General features: G+C 50.2%; 1 protein-coding gene across 1 annotated transcript; it reads left to right on the forward strand.

Moving 5' to 3' along the window:
* The first annotated feature begins 10 nt into the window (after positions 1–10).
* On the forward strand, positions 11–15,307 carry EEF2KMT (eukaryotic elongation factor 2 lysine methyltransferase). The gene is made up of 8 exons (XM_041750364.1): positions 11–127; positions 2,612–2,674; positions 4,581–4,661; positions 5,911–6,012; positions 10,771–10,904; positions 10,987–11,282; positions 13,015–13,164; positions 15,036–15,307. Exons 1-8 carry the CDS (start codon positions 32–34, stop codon positions 15,134–15,136), a joined length of 1,023 nt encoding a protein of 340 aa, XP_041606298.1. The 5' UTR covers positions 11–31; the 3' UTR covers positions 15,137–15,307.
* The last annotated feature ends 731 nt before the right edge of the window (positions 15,308–16,038 follow it).

Raw genomic sequence — 16,038 nt, forward strand, 5'->3', positions numbered from 1 at the left:
ACGCCGCGGCCCCGCCCCGCCCCGCCCCGCAATGGCGCCGGAGGAGAGCGCCGAGGCCGCGGGCTTGCTGCGGAGTTTCGAGCGCCGCTACCTGGCGGCGCGCAAGCTGCGCTCTTTCCCCTGGCAGGTGGGAGGTGGGACAGGCGATGGGGGGGGGGGGGGCGACGGGGGAGGGGGCTCCGGGCGCCCGCCCCCTCCCCCCCGCCGCGTGGTGTTCTCGGCTCCCTCGCGTGCTCGGGGCCGTGCGTCGGGAGGGGGAGGGGGTCGCGGGCTGGCAGTGAGCGGCGGAGGCACACCTGTGGGCGCTGGGGGCCGGGCGGGGGGGGCCGGGCGCTGGGGGCCGGGCGGGGGGGGCGGGGTTGTCCAGCCAGCACTCGGCCTTCCGCCCCCTGCTCCCCGGGCCCTAACCGCCCTTGGCTGCCTTTGCAGACTGAGTCCACGAATTCTAGGAATGCAGGGGTGACCTCCCACCTCCCTGTCACTCGGGGGTTAGAGCCCGGGACAAATCGTGATCAGTTTCATTACTTTTTTGTTGTTGTTTAGCCTATTGTCGTTCTGGCCATTGGGTAACAGTTACTGCTGCCCTTTTTTTTTTTTTTTTAAGATTTTATTTATTTATTCATGAGAGATACACAGAGAGGGGCAGAGACACAGGCAGAGGGAGAAGCAGGCTCCGTGCAGGGAGCCCGATGTGGGACTCAATCTCAGGACCCCAGCATCCCAGGACCCCCCAGGATCATGACCTGAGCCCAAGGAAGCTGCTCAATCCCTGAGCCACCCAGGTGCCCCTGGCTGCTGCTGCCGATTTAAACAGTCAACATCCTCAGGACACTAGGGGGACCGCGTTGCAAGGAGGGCAGTGACCAAGTCACAGACACCACAGCCCTCCTCCCCAGCCAGGCCTCTGCGTTCTCATCTGTACCATCAAGCATTGGACAGAATCCTTGCAGGGGCACTTTGAGGCTCTTATGCCTGTGATGGAAGAGACAGGGAGGTACAAAACAGGCCAAAAAAGAGATGGAAGAAGTCTCACTTCCCCTGCCCCGGGGACCTGCCCTTCTTGCACAGGCAAATGACTGTGGCAGCCGCTTCCTTCTGCCAATGCATGGGCTCTCACGATGCTGCCTCTTTCATAATTCATGTACGGTGAGCTCACTGGGATGACTCAGATTGGGCACATATTCCTCCCCTAAGTCTGCCCCATCTTAAGGGGTGTGGTTAGTCATTTGTGTCTCATTGACCTAACCCATTTAGCATTCTGAGAGGTCTTTCCAGTCAGAAAGGAATATGTTCATTTTTTAACCCAAAATGTAAACCTTCGTAACAGCATCTGTGGGTCCCAATTCGATATCGACTATAATTAGTCACATGAAAATGACTGCTTACTCTGTACCAGGCCCATGATAAATGCTTACTTAGACTGGTCCACAACAGCCATGCCAGTGGATACTGTTACTACTATTCACATTTGACAGGAAAGATTACTTGATTAGTAAAGAAGCAGAGTGCAGCAGTGGGGAGCGCAGGCCTGGGAACCAACCTGCCTGTTTGGGATCCTAGCCAAACCCCACACAAGCTGTGTGACCTTGGGCAAGTGACTGCATCTCTCCTATACCTCAGGTTTCTTATTAAGTGGGGATATAATGATAGGGCTGGTGTCAGGATTACAGGAGTATGAAGCACCTGAGGCAGTGCCTAGCTCGTCACAAGTGAATGTAAGTGTTAGCTAATATTTTTATTCCATCACCAAATATTTTCTGAATGCCTTCCATGAGCTGGGCACCATGAATCAGCAGCACACATTACAGATGAGGTCCTGCTTGGATGGAAGGGCCAGAGAATAAACAGGTAAATGAATAAGCAAGAAAACACCAGGAGATGACAGTAGCTGTAAAGCCAGTAAAACAGGGAAATGTATCATCAAAGTAGGGGAGTCAGGAAGGCCTTCCCCAAGAGGTGACATCTGAGGTAGAACCTGGACAGGAAGGCCCTGACAGTGAGAATAAACTGCTACAGTTGAGGAATGGCAGAGAGGCCAGTGGTGGTGGCAGATAAGGTCAGAGACAGGGGCAAGGGCCAGGGCTTACAGGCCTTTTAGAGCATAGGTCACTCTGGAGAAATGAAGTGATTTGCCTGATGTCACACACCAGCCAGGACCAGACTGCCTACTTCTAGAGGCTGACCTTGCTGCTCGGCTGGAGTTCCCTGTCAGGACAGCATAACCTGGCCTGGCCTGTCTGTCCATTATAACTCAGATGTCAAATCTAAGGTGAGCCCATCAGATGTCAATGTCGTGGCTTCTCCTGCAATTCCTGGTTGACCATTTCAGCCACGGAGCTGGTCTGTGACCCAGGCAAGCCCAAGCAGTCAGAGCTAATGCAAACCAAGAGTCTGTCTTCTGACATTCTTTCTTTGGCTCATTCAGGTGTAACCCAGGACTTCTCAAGTTCAGGCTTTCAGCCTGCCTGTGGCTTCCACTTCAAATTGGCCCCCTGTCCCTGGGGAGAGATCACTTAGCACTTTGCTAACATGTCCTATTGCATGTTTAATGTTCCTGTGAAAATGCCCTTGAGATTTCTCTCTCTCTCCCCTCCACTCTCTCTCTAAATAGAGCCTAGAAGAGAAATTAAGAGACTCATCAGGTCCTGAGCTGCTGTTGATTATTTTGCAGAAGGTAAGAATTAGAATCACTGGGTCGCATCACCAGCTTCCTGACTTGCCCATGAGGACATGACAGAAATGCAGTGGGCGCACTTGTAGCCTTTAAAAAGAAAGACACTGCGTTTGGGTGGCAGCACCTCAGACAGCTCTGGCTCTGTTGTTTTTCTTAGATGAAGACATTAGAATATACAAAATCTGCATGCGAAGAGGGAATCTGGGAGTTGTTTTTGAAACCATCCACAATGAAAACCAAGATGACAGCTATGGGAACATCTTCTAGCATTTGGTAGCTGCTCAAAGGCTTTCTTCTTTACATTTACATTTAAGGAAAAAATAAGGAGGCAAGTCTTGCCCACTCGTTTCTCTTCTAAATGTAGATACGTCCTGCCTTTCTGAGGTAGGGTTTGAATTCTAAGGTACATCTGGGCAAGGGTAGAGGTGAGACCACCACTCTGCCTGGCCTTGCCCCACTCTGACCCTGGCCATGCGGATCAAGTGGAGATCACACTGCATCCTGGCTATGAATTCTCTTAAGGATCATGAACCCTTCTGAAAACCCAGTTATGGACTCTCTGGTTCCCCCTGTCCCCCACCAAGAAAAAAGAGGACCAGAAGAATACATTTTGTATACAAATTCAAGGGGTTATAGGCACCCCTCCAACCACCAAGCCTGTCCAAGAAGCCTAGGTTAGGAATTCCTTTGTCGAGGGTAAACCAAGATGGTCTGATCACCAGGTGGAGAAGATGTAGCCATGGCTAGGAGAGGCTTGCAGGGCAATTCAGTCATTCAGGACTGTGAGCTCAGAGATTCTGAGGTCCTTGTGGGGCAGCCCACTCTGAGGCTAAAACCTAACACCAGCCAACTAGAAAGCCCCTGAAGGGTTGTGCAGGTATTTTGTTGCCCTTGGATAAAATCCTGTCCCTCCATGTGACCTGGCCCCTACTCTCACTGCCTCTGTTCCCCTGCCCTCCTTCCCAAAATGCCAGGCCATGCCTGCCTCAGAGCCTGCACAAACTATCCTCTCTGCCTAGAACTTGCCCCCCCCCACGCTCTTTGCTTCTCTAGACATCAGCTGAAGTGCCCCCCCGAGAGCCCCCTTTCCCTCCACCACACCCGAGGCAGAGCCCCCACTTTCCCCCTGTCCCACCATCATAGTACTCGACCTCATCCTGGCATGTGAGCTCCAGGAGAGCAAGTGCCCAGTCTGTCTGCCCCCACTGTTTGGGCTCTCACCTTTTCCAAGGAGCTGGACAATCCCACAACTCTCCCCACTGAAAACTAGTTCACATTGCCTACCCTGGCAAGAGGTGGCCCATTCCAGCATCTAGAACAAAATGCCATTGACTGGGTGACTTATAAACAACAGCAGTTTATTTTCCACAGTTCTAGAGGATGGGAAGACCAAGATGAGGGTGCCCCAAGATTTGATGTCTGGTGGGAAACCCACTTCTTGGTTCATAGACAGCTGTGTCCTCTGTGAAGGACCTAGGGAGCTCTCTGAGGTTTCTTAGAAAGGCACTGATCACGTTCATAGAAGCTTCACCTTCACGACCTAGTCATTCCCGAAGGCCCTGCCTTCCAACTGTCACATTGGGGGTTAAGCTTCAACATACGAACTGGGGAGACACAAACATTGAGTCTGTAGCAGGGTGTTAGCCTGGGTCCACATGCTCCATGTTCTGCCCAGAATGTTCTGTTGGCCTGTGCCACTGTCATGGAGAAATTTCTTTAGGAAAGGAGTTGTATCTTAAGACTTACTGTTTCAGATGCCTGAGGGCCGCCTGAACCCAGAATGCTTGTGTCTGTACACATCTTTTCTGAGGGATCAAGTAATGGGGTTGCCCTGTATTTACTTGAGGCTCATGAGAGACTTACGGCGACATCTCTCCAGCAACCGACATTGTGTCTTTTGCCACAGACCGTGAAGCATCCTCTGTGTGTGAAGCATCCACCGTCAGTGAAATATGCCCGGTGCTTTCTCTCAGAGCTCATCAGAAAGGTCAGTAATGGGCACTGTCCATCTGGCAGCCACAGAGCACCTGGGACTTGGCTGGCTCTCCCGAAGTAGACTCTGCCTAGCTTTGCCTGTTGGAGCTCGGATTTGTCCCATGCCCTTTGCCTGCTCTGCAGAGCCCCATATGTCAGGGGTCTCCCTGTGTAACTGTTCCCATCGGGGTTCGACCAGTCAGAGGTGATGGGGAGCAGCAGGAAGAGAGGCCAGGGCATCTCTCTGTGCTTCAAGACGTCTCCAGCGGCAGCTGCATTTCCTCCATGGTCCCAGCCCCCCACCCCCCAAGCCAGCCAGCCTGCAGGGTCTTGACTGGTTCCTGCTTCTACCAATCTCTGGATTGCCACACTGCCCTCTATTGGAGGTTTTAGGGCTCGCAGTATCTTCATAACCAGTTCCCTTTACCTTCTTCTCCTTAATGAGCTACCTGATGTGGGCTCTTTTCCTGACTGACACAGCTTGTTGGGTTTTTTTTTCAATATTTTATTTAAATTCAATTTGCCAACATATAGCATAACACCTAGAGCTCATCTCATCAGATACAGCGTGTATTTTAAGAATGAGCCCAAGCTCGCTGCGTTTCACATTAGACTGGACCTCAGAGGTGAATCCTTAGTGGTCAGCATCAGACCTGCTGTGTTCGGCCACTGAATGCATGGGCCATGTCTCACCCAGGCTTAGCACGTGAAACAATCCTGGTTTCTCCCCACCTGGTTCTCACCAACATGTGCATCTACTAAGGGCCTGCATGTGCCCCCCCCCAAAACCACCAGAAGAAGCATGGCCCCCCTGCTGCTGACCCTCTAAGATGCATGACAGAGGTTTACCCATTGATGAAGCCAACCACAACACGTAGAGTGCCCATCCCTGTGGCTTTTTCCTGAGCTCACTTAAAAGCACCAGTAGCTTGATCCATCCACAATGTCATGATTAAAGGGCAAAGCTCTCTGTCACCGTCACACGGCAGCTCATGCAATCCTGTTTCTGCTGCCCTAGAATACACCTCACCCTCACCCTCTCTATGCCCGAGATACTGTCCAGCTCCACTACCAAATGAATTTTTTATATGCAAGGTGGCTTATATTAAGTCAATCCATACCAAATCTCCCATCCAAATTTGGTAAAAACCCTCCAGCCATTTTTACAAGTAAGAGTAAAAGCAAACACATGGAACCTTTGTTTGATTCATGAGGGTCAACTTAAACCTCTTGGCTGAAGTTCTTGCTCTGCCCACCCCCAGCACGAGGCTGTCCACACGGAGCCTTTGGACGAACTGTACGAAGCATTGGCAGAGGTCCTGATGGCCAAGGAGCCCACCCAGTGCCACCGGAGCTATCTGCTGGTAGGAGACGAGCACCCTCCCTGCATAATCCAGACATCCACCCCTGCACACAGAGCTGAAACTCAGACTCCTGACCTGTCAGCTCTGAGGTATTAGAGGAGGTCAGTTAATCACCCTGAGATTTGGTTTCTCCTTCAGGAAACCAAGCATTTCAACACATAACAGTGCCTATTTTATGGGGTGGTTGGGGGTTAAGTCAGGTCATGCACATAATCGCATAGCAGGTACTCAATCCTCAGTAAATACTTGATGGATGGTTGTTACAGGACAGCAGTCTCTCTCTGCTGCCCGTGGCCACCATCCTCACTGGCCTGGCAAATGCCTCAGCCCTTGGAATGATCTTCTAGCTTCTGGGCCCACAGCTTCTGGGTCTTCTAGCTTCTGAAACCCATTCTGCACACAACAGTTAGAGGGATCTTGGGTTTTGTTTGTTTTTTACCTTTTTTTTTTCTTTTTTTAAGATTTTATTTATTCATGAGAGACACAGAGAGAGAGGCAGAGACACAGGCAAAGGGAGAAGCAGGCTTCCCATGGGGAGCCCAATGCAGGACTCGATCCCAGGACCCCAGGATCATGACCTGAGCAGAAGGCAGACACTCAACCACTGAGCCACCCAGGCGTCCCTGTTTTTTTGTTTTTGTTTTTTTTTTACCTTTTATTATAAAATAAAACACAGATACAGGAAACCACACAAAATAAATGTGCACAGCTTACTGAATTGTTGCAAGGTGGCCACCGTGGTAACCACTTCTCCAGTCAGGGGCAGAACTTTGGCAGCCAGCCTGCAAGCCCTCCATCCTCACAAAAGTAACCACCAGGGCCTTTGGAGTAATCACTCTGGTTTTCTCCAGCCCCATGTACCTCGGGACTCCAGCGTTTAGGTCTCATGTAAGGTCCCCTCCAGCTATTTCTTCCCTGGCAGTGCCTTTGTTGAACAGGCCTGGAGAGCTTTCCACAGGCTGGACTTGGTTACCTGTGCGTGGTGCTATTCAGCTGGGCTTTCCATCCTCTGTTCCCCACTAATTGTGGGGCTGGAATCGGGAGCCCAATCAGACTTGCATCTGCCTGATTCCTTTGGCAAAAATACAACACGAGGCTCTAGGAGGCATATCATCTCTGTTATGGAAGCAGTTACAGATGCTCAAAGCTTACATTCTTTATCCATTGGAGGACACAAAAGGGTGGTATTCTAATTCTATTGCTTTGTTTCCATTCATTGACTAGAGAGATTTTATGAGATGCCCCCCTTTATCCACTGTTTGGTTACCCACTGATAGAGCCCATAGAGGAAAGGCAGGATACAGACTTGATTCTTTGTCAACACGGTGAGTTGGTTTTCCACCATACCCAGAAGGGATACAATCCATTGCTGCAAATTGTGTCCTTATAGAAGCTCAAAATGCACGCCTTTCTCTCTCCTTGAATTTCTTGAATATATTCCTCCATCTTCCTAAGCATGGAGTGTTGCTGTGGGAAAGCCTGGTAATAACCTATTATCCTTTCCTATTTGTGCCCCATGCCCTTTACTCTTAAATGGCCAGAGGACTTTTTAAAGTCCAGAATTTTAGTAGAATGTATCTCGAGATTGATTGTTCTTGGTCAGTGATCTCGGATGCACTGTGTACTCCTTCAATGTTTATTTCAAATCGTTTTGTTTTTTTCAGGAACGTTTTCTTGAATTACTTTTTTTTTAAAGATTTATTTATTTGTTATTTATTTGAGAGAGAGAGAGAAAGCATGAGCAGGGGGAGAGGAAGAGGGAGAAGCAGACTCCCCACTGAGCAGGGAGCCTGATGTGGGGCTCGATCCCAGGACCCAGTGATCATGACCTGAGCTGAAGGCAGACACTCAACTGAGTGAGCCATCCAGGTACCCCTCTTAGGGACTGAATTGTGCCCTCCCACTAAACTCACATGTTGAAGTCCTAACCCCCAGAACCTCAGGACTGGGACCTTATTTGAAGGTAGGGTCTTTACAGAGAGAATCAAGTTAAAATGAGGTCATTAGGTGGACTGGTGCCCTTGTAAGAAGAGATTAGGACACAGACAGGCACAGAGGGAGGATGATGTGAAGATGCAAGAAGATAGCGGTCGGCAAGCTGATGAGAGAGGCTGGGAGCACATCCTTTTCTCATAGCCCTCAGAAGGAACCAGCCCTGCCAATACCTTGATTTTGGACTTCTGGCCTCCTAAGCCATGAGATGATAAATTACTGTTGTTTAAGACATTTTTAGGTACTTTCACGGAAAATAAAAGCAAAGAACAACTACTAAAAATTGTAATTCAAGGGGTACCTAGGTGGCTCACTCAGTTGAGTGTCTGCCTTCAGCTCAGGTTATGATCATAGGGTCCTGGGATCAAGCCCCACATCAGGCTCCCTGCTCAGTGGGGAGCCTGCTTCTCCCTCTGCCTATGTCTCTGTCTCTCTCTGTGTGTCTTTCGTGAATAAATAAAATCTTAAAAAAAAAAAAATCAGTGCCTGGGTGGCTCAGCGGTTAAAGCATCTGCCTTCGGCTCAGGACGTGATCCTGGAGTCTTGGGATGGAGTCCCACATTGGGCTCCCTGCATAGAGCCTGCTTCTCCCTCTGCCTGTGTCTCTGCCCCTCTCTCTCTTTCTGTGTCTCTCATGAATAAATAAATAAAATCTTTAAAAAAAATCAATCCCTAACAATCTCTTTCTTAATTTCTTTTTGATGTTTAAAGTTTCACTCCTAGGATGCCTGTGTGGCTCAGTGGTTGAGCGTCTGCCTTCAGCTCAGGGCATGATCCTGAGATCCCAGGATCGAGTCCCACATTGGGCTCCCTGCATGGAGCCTGCTTCTCTCTCTGCCCATGTCTCAGCTTCTCTCTCTCTCTCTCTCTGTATCTCTCATGAATAAATAAATAAAATCTTTAAAAAAATTTTTTTAATTTCTCTTTTACCTCATTTCTCTAATGGGCTTACCTGGTTTTTATTTTTTGTTTTCATTCTCATGTTCTCCTCATGTATCTCGACATCTGAAATGTTTTCATGTTCTCGTCACACATTTCTGAGTGTTTCTGGTTGCCATTAGGCCTCACCCTGGGTCGCTCACACCCCAGACGACTGGAGCAGCAAGTTCTTTCCTCCGTGGGCCGTGGTTCACAGCTGGCACCTGCATTTCCAGTGAACACTTGGCTGCTGGGGTTCTGTCCTCAGACTTGTGTACCCCACTGCACAGATGCGTGGAACACACAAGTCTTGAGTTTATTGGTGATTTGCCCCCACTTGTTAATATTTTGGGTTCACCTAGTTTCGCTGAATGTTGTCCATATCTCGCTACTCTATTTGTATGTGGGGATTCAGGAAGATTCAAAACTATACTCCCAGAACCCCCAGAGGGCTCCCCTTCATTTAAGAGATAAATCAGAGCAGGTCACTCAACCACCCAGAACCTGTCAGTGGCTTCCCTTCATACTCAGACCCATACTATTGTCTCATGTGGCCTGCCAGGCCCTGCATGCCCTGCCCCAGCCTCCCTCTCTCGTCTTGTTCCTCCTGCCTTCCCTATGCTCCAGACCTCTGGCATTCTTTGCCTTCCTTGAACTCACCAACTGAAATGCTGTGTCAGGGCCTTTGTACCTGCTCTGCCTGGAATGCTCTCCTAAAATCTCACATGCCTCACTTCTTTATACTCACATCCCAGGTCACCTGACACCTCCTCAAAGAGGCTGTCTCTGACCAAACTAGCTTAAATGGACTCCCAGTCTCTATTATCACGTAGTCCTTTTTATTTTCTTCATAGCACTGAAAAACTGAGAAATTACTTCGTTTATTATGATTTTATCCCCTGTTGGCATGTAAGTTCCCTAAGAACAGGGAATGACTTGGTCTTGTCACATCTGAATCCCCAGCACCCTAGGAGATGGCTCAGGAAAAATGTGTGGATGAATGAATGAACAAATGACTGCTCAGTACTCCAGAGACCTGAGTCTCCAATAAGAGTTTTGTAAACTCAGAGATAGCAGGAAACCACCCCTGAGTGCGTATTGGAGGTGCCACACTCAGAAGCCCCGCTTTGGAGAACACATTTCAGGACTGCATGTTCCATGAAGCACTTGCCAGCAAGCCACCTGCTATGAGGGTGACGGGAAAGTTCAAGGGCCAAGCCCCAAATGCCGGGTTGAATTGAGGAAGGCCCCACACACTGAGATTTTTCACATATAGCTCATGATGCCTTTTTCTTGTTGTTAGTAATTATAGACTCACAGAAATTGCAAGAACAGTATAGAAAGGTGCCCTCTGTCCAGATTCCCCCACTGGAAATGTGGGACCTAACTTGCTCAGCATCACAACCAGGACACTGATGTAGACACCATGCCTGTGTAGGTGTACCTCATTTGTCACACGAGCGGGTCCTTGTCGGTACCACCACAATCATGATTCTGACCTACTCTGTCACCCAAAAACCTCCCTCAGGCCTAGCCTGTCCCCGGCCCCCGCCATCCCCACCTGGCAGCCCCTGATCTGTTCTCCCCCTCCTCGGTTCCATCATTTTGAGGTTAGATGATGGAATCCCACAATGTGTGGCTTTCTTCATGTAGCGTTAACACCCTCGAGACCCACCTGGGCTGGCGCGCACAGTGATAACCTGTTCCTGTCCGAGGCTGTGTAGTACTCTGTGGCCGGATGTTCCACAGTCTTCTCTAGCCATCCATCCACCTGTTGTGATTTCTTTTTAAAATCAGCTTCTTGTCTCCTGGTAGCTGAATTTATTCTCTCTCTGTGTCTCCGCTCAGCCTTCTGGAGACTCGGTCACGCTCTCTGAGAGCACAGCCATCATTTCCCACGGCACCACCGGCCTGGTCACGTGGGACGCCGCGCTGTACCTCGCAGAATGGGCCATACAGAACCCGGCCGCGTTTGCTCACAGGTGACCTCGGGGTGCGCTCCAGGGCAGGGAGGCGGGGTTTCCCCAGCATGGTCTTAAACACAGGCCCCCTTCTCCCACCCAGGACTGTCTTAGAGCTCGGCAGTGGAGCTGGCCTCACGGGCCTGGCCATTTGCAAGACATGCTGCCCCAGCGCCTACGTCTTCAGCGACTATCACAGCTGTGTCCTTGAGCAACTCCGAGGAAACGTCCTTCTCAATGGCCTCTCATTGGAGCCAGATGCCACTGCCCCTGCACAGCACCCAGGACACAACACCTACGACTCAGAGAGCCCCAAGGTGACAGTGGCCCAGCTGGACTGGGACGTCGTGACAGCCCCTCAGCTCGCTGCCTTCCAGCCAGATGTAATCATAGCAGCAGGTACTGCCCCCCACCCGGGGCAACTAGAACAGCTCCACCCAGCTCTCAGCTCTGGGAATGTGCACACTACCAGGGCAAAGGAGTGATGAGACTTCTAGAAGGGCCATTTTGGGCCTCCAGGGTGACATCAAACCACAGGGCATGCCTCTCAGATGCCCTAAAGCCACAGCCCTCCCATTTGACACAGTGGCCACTTGTACTCTTGTTAAAAGGGTTCCGTCAGATAAATGAACCCAACTTTTCTCTGTAAAGCCTGAAATGGAGAGAACAGGCCCCAGGCACCAAACCAGTCTGACCTATTAGCTAGGCTGCAGCTGAGTAGAGGGATTTTTATGTCCCTCTCTAGAACCTGAGTGAAATGCCCGGAGCAACCCCATGAAGCAAGGGAGCTGAACGCCAGCCCCACCTCCACCACCACCCAGACTTCAGATGTGGGGCAGAAATGGCCATGGCAGGCCTGTATTTTCAGGGCTGCGAGGGATAGTGTGGTTCTCCCAGGACCATGTCTGATTCCTATGCATGTCACAGACACCCAGCCCTGGGCCAGGCCTAGGGTCAGACCACGGTAGTGTCGAGTCGGAATGAGCTCTGCGTGCCCCAACCCCTGGAGCACTTGCTCCTGTGTCTGCACACAGCTCTGTTGTCACCACAAGTCTGCAAATCTGACCCAAGGGCTCTCCCTGCCCATCTCTGTCCTTGGTCCTTGCCCCCATATCTTTCAGAGATGAGCCCCACAGGGAGGGGACAACCACTTCAGGTATAAGGACAGGGTCCTGGAGGCAAGGGGTGTACAACCAACAGGCCCCTTGTCCCCCATGAAGCACACACAGTCCCCTATCTGGCTGACCGTGCTGTGCCTCCGGTCCTGGATGGCAACCGAGACCCACAGGCCTACAGTGGCCAGGACACAGAGCCTGAGCGGCACCATCCCACATCAGCATGCCCACAGGGAGCGAGTTTGCCCCACCTCCACACAGCGAACCAAGCAGCAGGCTGCTGGAAACAAGAAGTGTGAGAGGGTTGGGGTTTGCGTCATTAAGTGTCTTCTTTTGTTTTTAAGATTTTATTTATTTGAGGAGAGAGCACAGGTGAGAGCGCCAAGAGCAGGGAGAGAAAGCAGCAGACTCCCTGCTGAGCAGGGAGCCCGACTTGGGATCCCAGGACGCTGGAATCACTACCCGAGCCAAAGGCAGACACTTAACCAACTGAGCCACCCAGACGCCCCTTTGTTAAGCATCTTCTAAATAGACCATAGGCAAAGAATTGATTTATTTTATTCTTAAAGATTTTATTTGAGAAAGAGTAAACAAGAGAGAAGGCAGAGGCAAGGGCAGAGAGAGAAGCAGGCTCCCCTGCTGAGCAGGGAGCCTGACTAGGACTTGATCCCAGACCCCAGGATCATGACCCAAGCTCAAGGAAGACACTTAACTGACAGAGCCACTCAGGCACTCCAGAATTAATCTTTTTTTTTTTTTTTTTTTTTTTTTTTTTGGAGGAACACCAGTGGATCCTGGATATTTTCCATTTGTTGCAGAATCTTTCGGCCGTTTTTTTTTCTCTCCTGTTTCCCTTTTTAACTATGTCATCTTTGGGTCCAATAGCATGAATCTAATAAAACTGCTGTTTCTAGGCCCCAGGCCTGCTGCTGAGGTCAGCACAACCAGGCCCCCTCTTTCTTGGATCCTGAATCCTACAGTGAGCCCCTTTCAGTAACCTGAGGTTTTCATTGCAGATGTGCTGTATTGCCCAGAAACCGTCCTCTCCCTGGTCAGAGTCCTGCAGAGGCTCTCTGCTTGCCTGAAGGGCCAGCAGGCTCCGGATGCCTACGTTGCCTTCGCTGTCCGCAACCCGCAGACCTGCCAGCTGTTCACTAGCGAGCTGGGTGAGCCCTGGGCCCTGGGAGGGGCTGCTGTCTGAGAAGCCACCTGGGCCCCACACAGGACTCCAGTGACACAGAAATCAGCAAAGTAAAGGAATGGGGCCCTGGAAACAAACCAAAAAGCCCCAGAACACATGGCATGCTGGGTATGGACACCCCCCCCCCCCGGGGGGGTGGTCAGTAGAGGAAACAGGGCTGGGAAGCTGTGCTCTGAAGGCAAAGAGGCAGTTCATGCAGCAGTCCTACTGTGTGTTTAGAGCAAGTTTCAAGGCCTTCAGGCCTGCTTCCTGGTCTGTAGAATGGGGAGGATGGTGGATGCCAGTGGGTGTCAGGGTAGATGAGTTTTGGCTACAGTGGTGGGGTGCAGACTCTGGAGCAGATCCCACCACCTCCTCTGGTAAAGCCGTGCCCCCACTCCCCTCCCCGTCTTCATCTTTATAGTGGAAACATCCACTGGGAGGTGACACAGGGACCAGCATGCAGGGAGCACTCGGGAACATGGTAGCTGCTATCACTATATTAAGCACCCAGTAAATGGAAGAGCAGGGTGGACTCTGAAGGAGGGGGGCCTCTGCCTTTTACGCCCTGAACGGGCACTGCTGCAGCCATGTCAGCCCCTCAAGCACCAGGGAGGGGTGTCCATCCTCCAGTCTCACCCATGGAAACCTTGGGGTGCAGGGGGGCTAAGTGACTTCCTAAGCCTGAGCCAGGCAGCCGACTCCCACCCTCCACTCTCCTACCCCACAACCACCGGCCACTGCCCTGCAATCTCCACCACGTGCCAGGCCCAGCCAGGGCTTTCCACGTGCAACCTGGGGGCAGTGGGCCATGTTTACCCCAACCCATCCCCCCAAGCAGAGCCCCACTGACAGCCACCTCTGCTGGCAGACGCCCACATGTGCCCATGTCCCACAGACGTAGCTTTGAAAAAGAATGAATTCCTCCTTCAGATACTATGTGAAAGGTATCTGTGATTTGGTTTCAGTGAGGAAAGCAAAGTACCAAACACCATATATATAAAGTCCATTTGTATTTTTTTAAGAGAGGGAAAGAGGAAGAATCTTTTTTCCTTTTTCCAGAGAGAGAATCTTAAGTAGGCTCCATGCCCAGTGGGGAGTCCAACCTGGGGCTCACACTCACAACCCGGAAACACGACCTGAGCTGAAATCAAGAGATGGACGCTTAGCCAACTGAGCCACACTCAGGCACCCCAAGCCCACTTGTATTTTTAAAACTAATCATCTTCATGTTAATTTGCATAGGGGGAGAATCTGAAAAAATATACACCAATTAACAGTTGTTATACTTGGTGGCAGGATCATAGACACACATACATACGTGTAATTTTTTTTAAGCTCTAGGTCCAATATAGGACTTGAACTCATGAGCCCAAGATCAAGAGTTGCATATTCCACCAATTGAGGCAGCCAGGCACTCCAACACTTCTATACTTTTAGGTCTAATATTTGATTTTTCTAATTAATTGTTTTCATTCACAAAAAACGGATGACAAAATGATCCTTGCCAAGGGCTTTTCAGACATCCGTGCTTATGAAGAGGATGTAAGCCCTTCTGATGCATGTCCAGCCTTTGCCAAGAGGCACTAGACTAAGTGGTCAGGAAACCCAGACAGGTCTGCGACCTTCGGGAGACAGGCATGGCCCCGAAGGCAGGGGCAGCAAAGCTGGCTGCTGTGGGCCATTTAAAAACTCCGTTCTTGGGCCCATGCCTGAAGGCTGATTCTAGATGTCCAGATGGGGCCTAGAAGTCTGTGGTTTGTATATACCCCTACGTCTGTCCTGCAGCCCACGCTATATAGGGTGGTGGTGTGTCCCCAAACCCCACAATCCTGTGACACATGTTATTATTTCCAGGCCAGGCTGGGATCCCCTGGGAAGCAGTGCCTCATCACGACCAGAAGCTGTTTCCCTATGAAGAACACTCAGACATGGCAATTTTGAAACTAATGCTGTAGGTTTACAAATTTTTTAAAGATTAACATGAAAATTTAATCACCATCCTATAAAGAATTTTTATGTGGGAAAGCTGATAAAATTTTCACTGGACCTGAATGCTTGAAGAATGTTAAATTCAGAATCAGGAACTGCAAACTGTGTTCTAATAAAATATAAACTATTCAAGTAGATACCCCTTTCTGTCACTAGTTCTGGTTCTTACATAAATCCCTATAAATCAAAAATGAAAATTTTGACTCTGAAATAAGCATTTCATTTGTGCCAATAAAAACATATCAGGGATCCCTGGGTGGCACAGCGGTTTGGCGCCTGCCTTTGGCCCAGGGCGCGATCCTGGAGACCCGGGATCGAATCCCACATCAGGCTCCCGGTGCATGGAGCCTGCTTCTCCCTCCGCCTGTGTCTCTGCCCCTCTCTCTGACTATCATAAATAAATAAATAATTTTAAAAAAAATTAAAAAAAAAAAAATAAAAACATATCAAGGCAGCCCTGGTGGCGCAGAGGTTTAGTGCCGCCTGCAGCCTGGGGTGTGATCCTGGATTTCCAGGATTTCCGCATCAGGCTTCCTGCATGGGGCCTGCTTCTCCCTCTGCCTGTGTCTCTGCCTCTCTCTCTCTGAATGAATGAATAAATAAATAAATCTTTAAAAAAAAAAAAAAAAACATATCAAGTATGTTTCCCCACCCCTGAGCCTGTACCCACATCCCTGTTGAAGCCAAGCCCTTTGTACACGTGGCACGTCTTACTGCTGTTACAACCCAGCAGGCTGCAGTGACTGTCCTCAAGGCAGGAATTAAAACATTAGGACACAATGGGGCAGACGCTGGGAAAGGCAGACACCATAAAACAAAAGCAGGTCAAAGAGATGAAAATACTACAAAGGGGGTCAGGGGGGCCTCA

The sequence above is a fragment of the Vulpes lagopus genome, chromosome 3 (assembly GCF_018345385.1).
Source record: "Vulpes lagopus strain Blue_001 chromosome 3, ASM1834538v1, whole genome shotgun sequence".
Lineage (NCBI taxonomy): Eukaryota > Metazoa > Chordata > Mammalia > Carnivora > Canidae > Vulpes > Vulpes lagopus.

Excerpts from the sequence above, each read along its gene's own strand:
- EEF2KMT (XM_041750364.1), top strand. The coding sequence starts at position 32 with ATGGCGCCGGAGGAGAGCGCCGAGGCCGCGGGCTTGCTGCGGAGTTTC. Across the intron at positions 4,662-5,910 it reads TCTCAGAGCTCATCAGAAAG|CACGAGGCTGTCCACACGGA; the intron begins GTCAGTAATGGG and ends GCCCACCCCCAG. Across the intron at positions 6,013-10,770 it reads GCCACCGGAGCTATCTGCTG|CCTTCTGGAGACTCGGTCAC; the intron begins GTAGGAGACGAG and ends GTCTCCGCTCAG.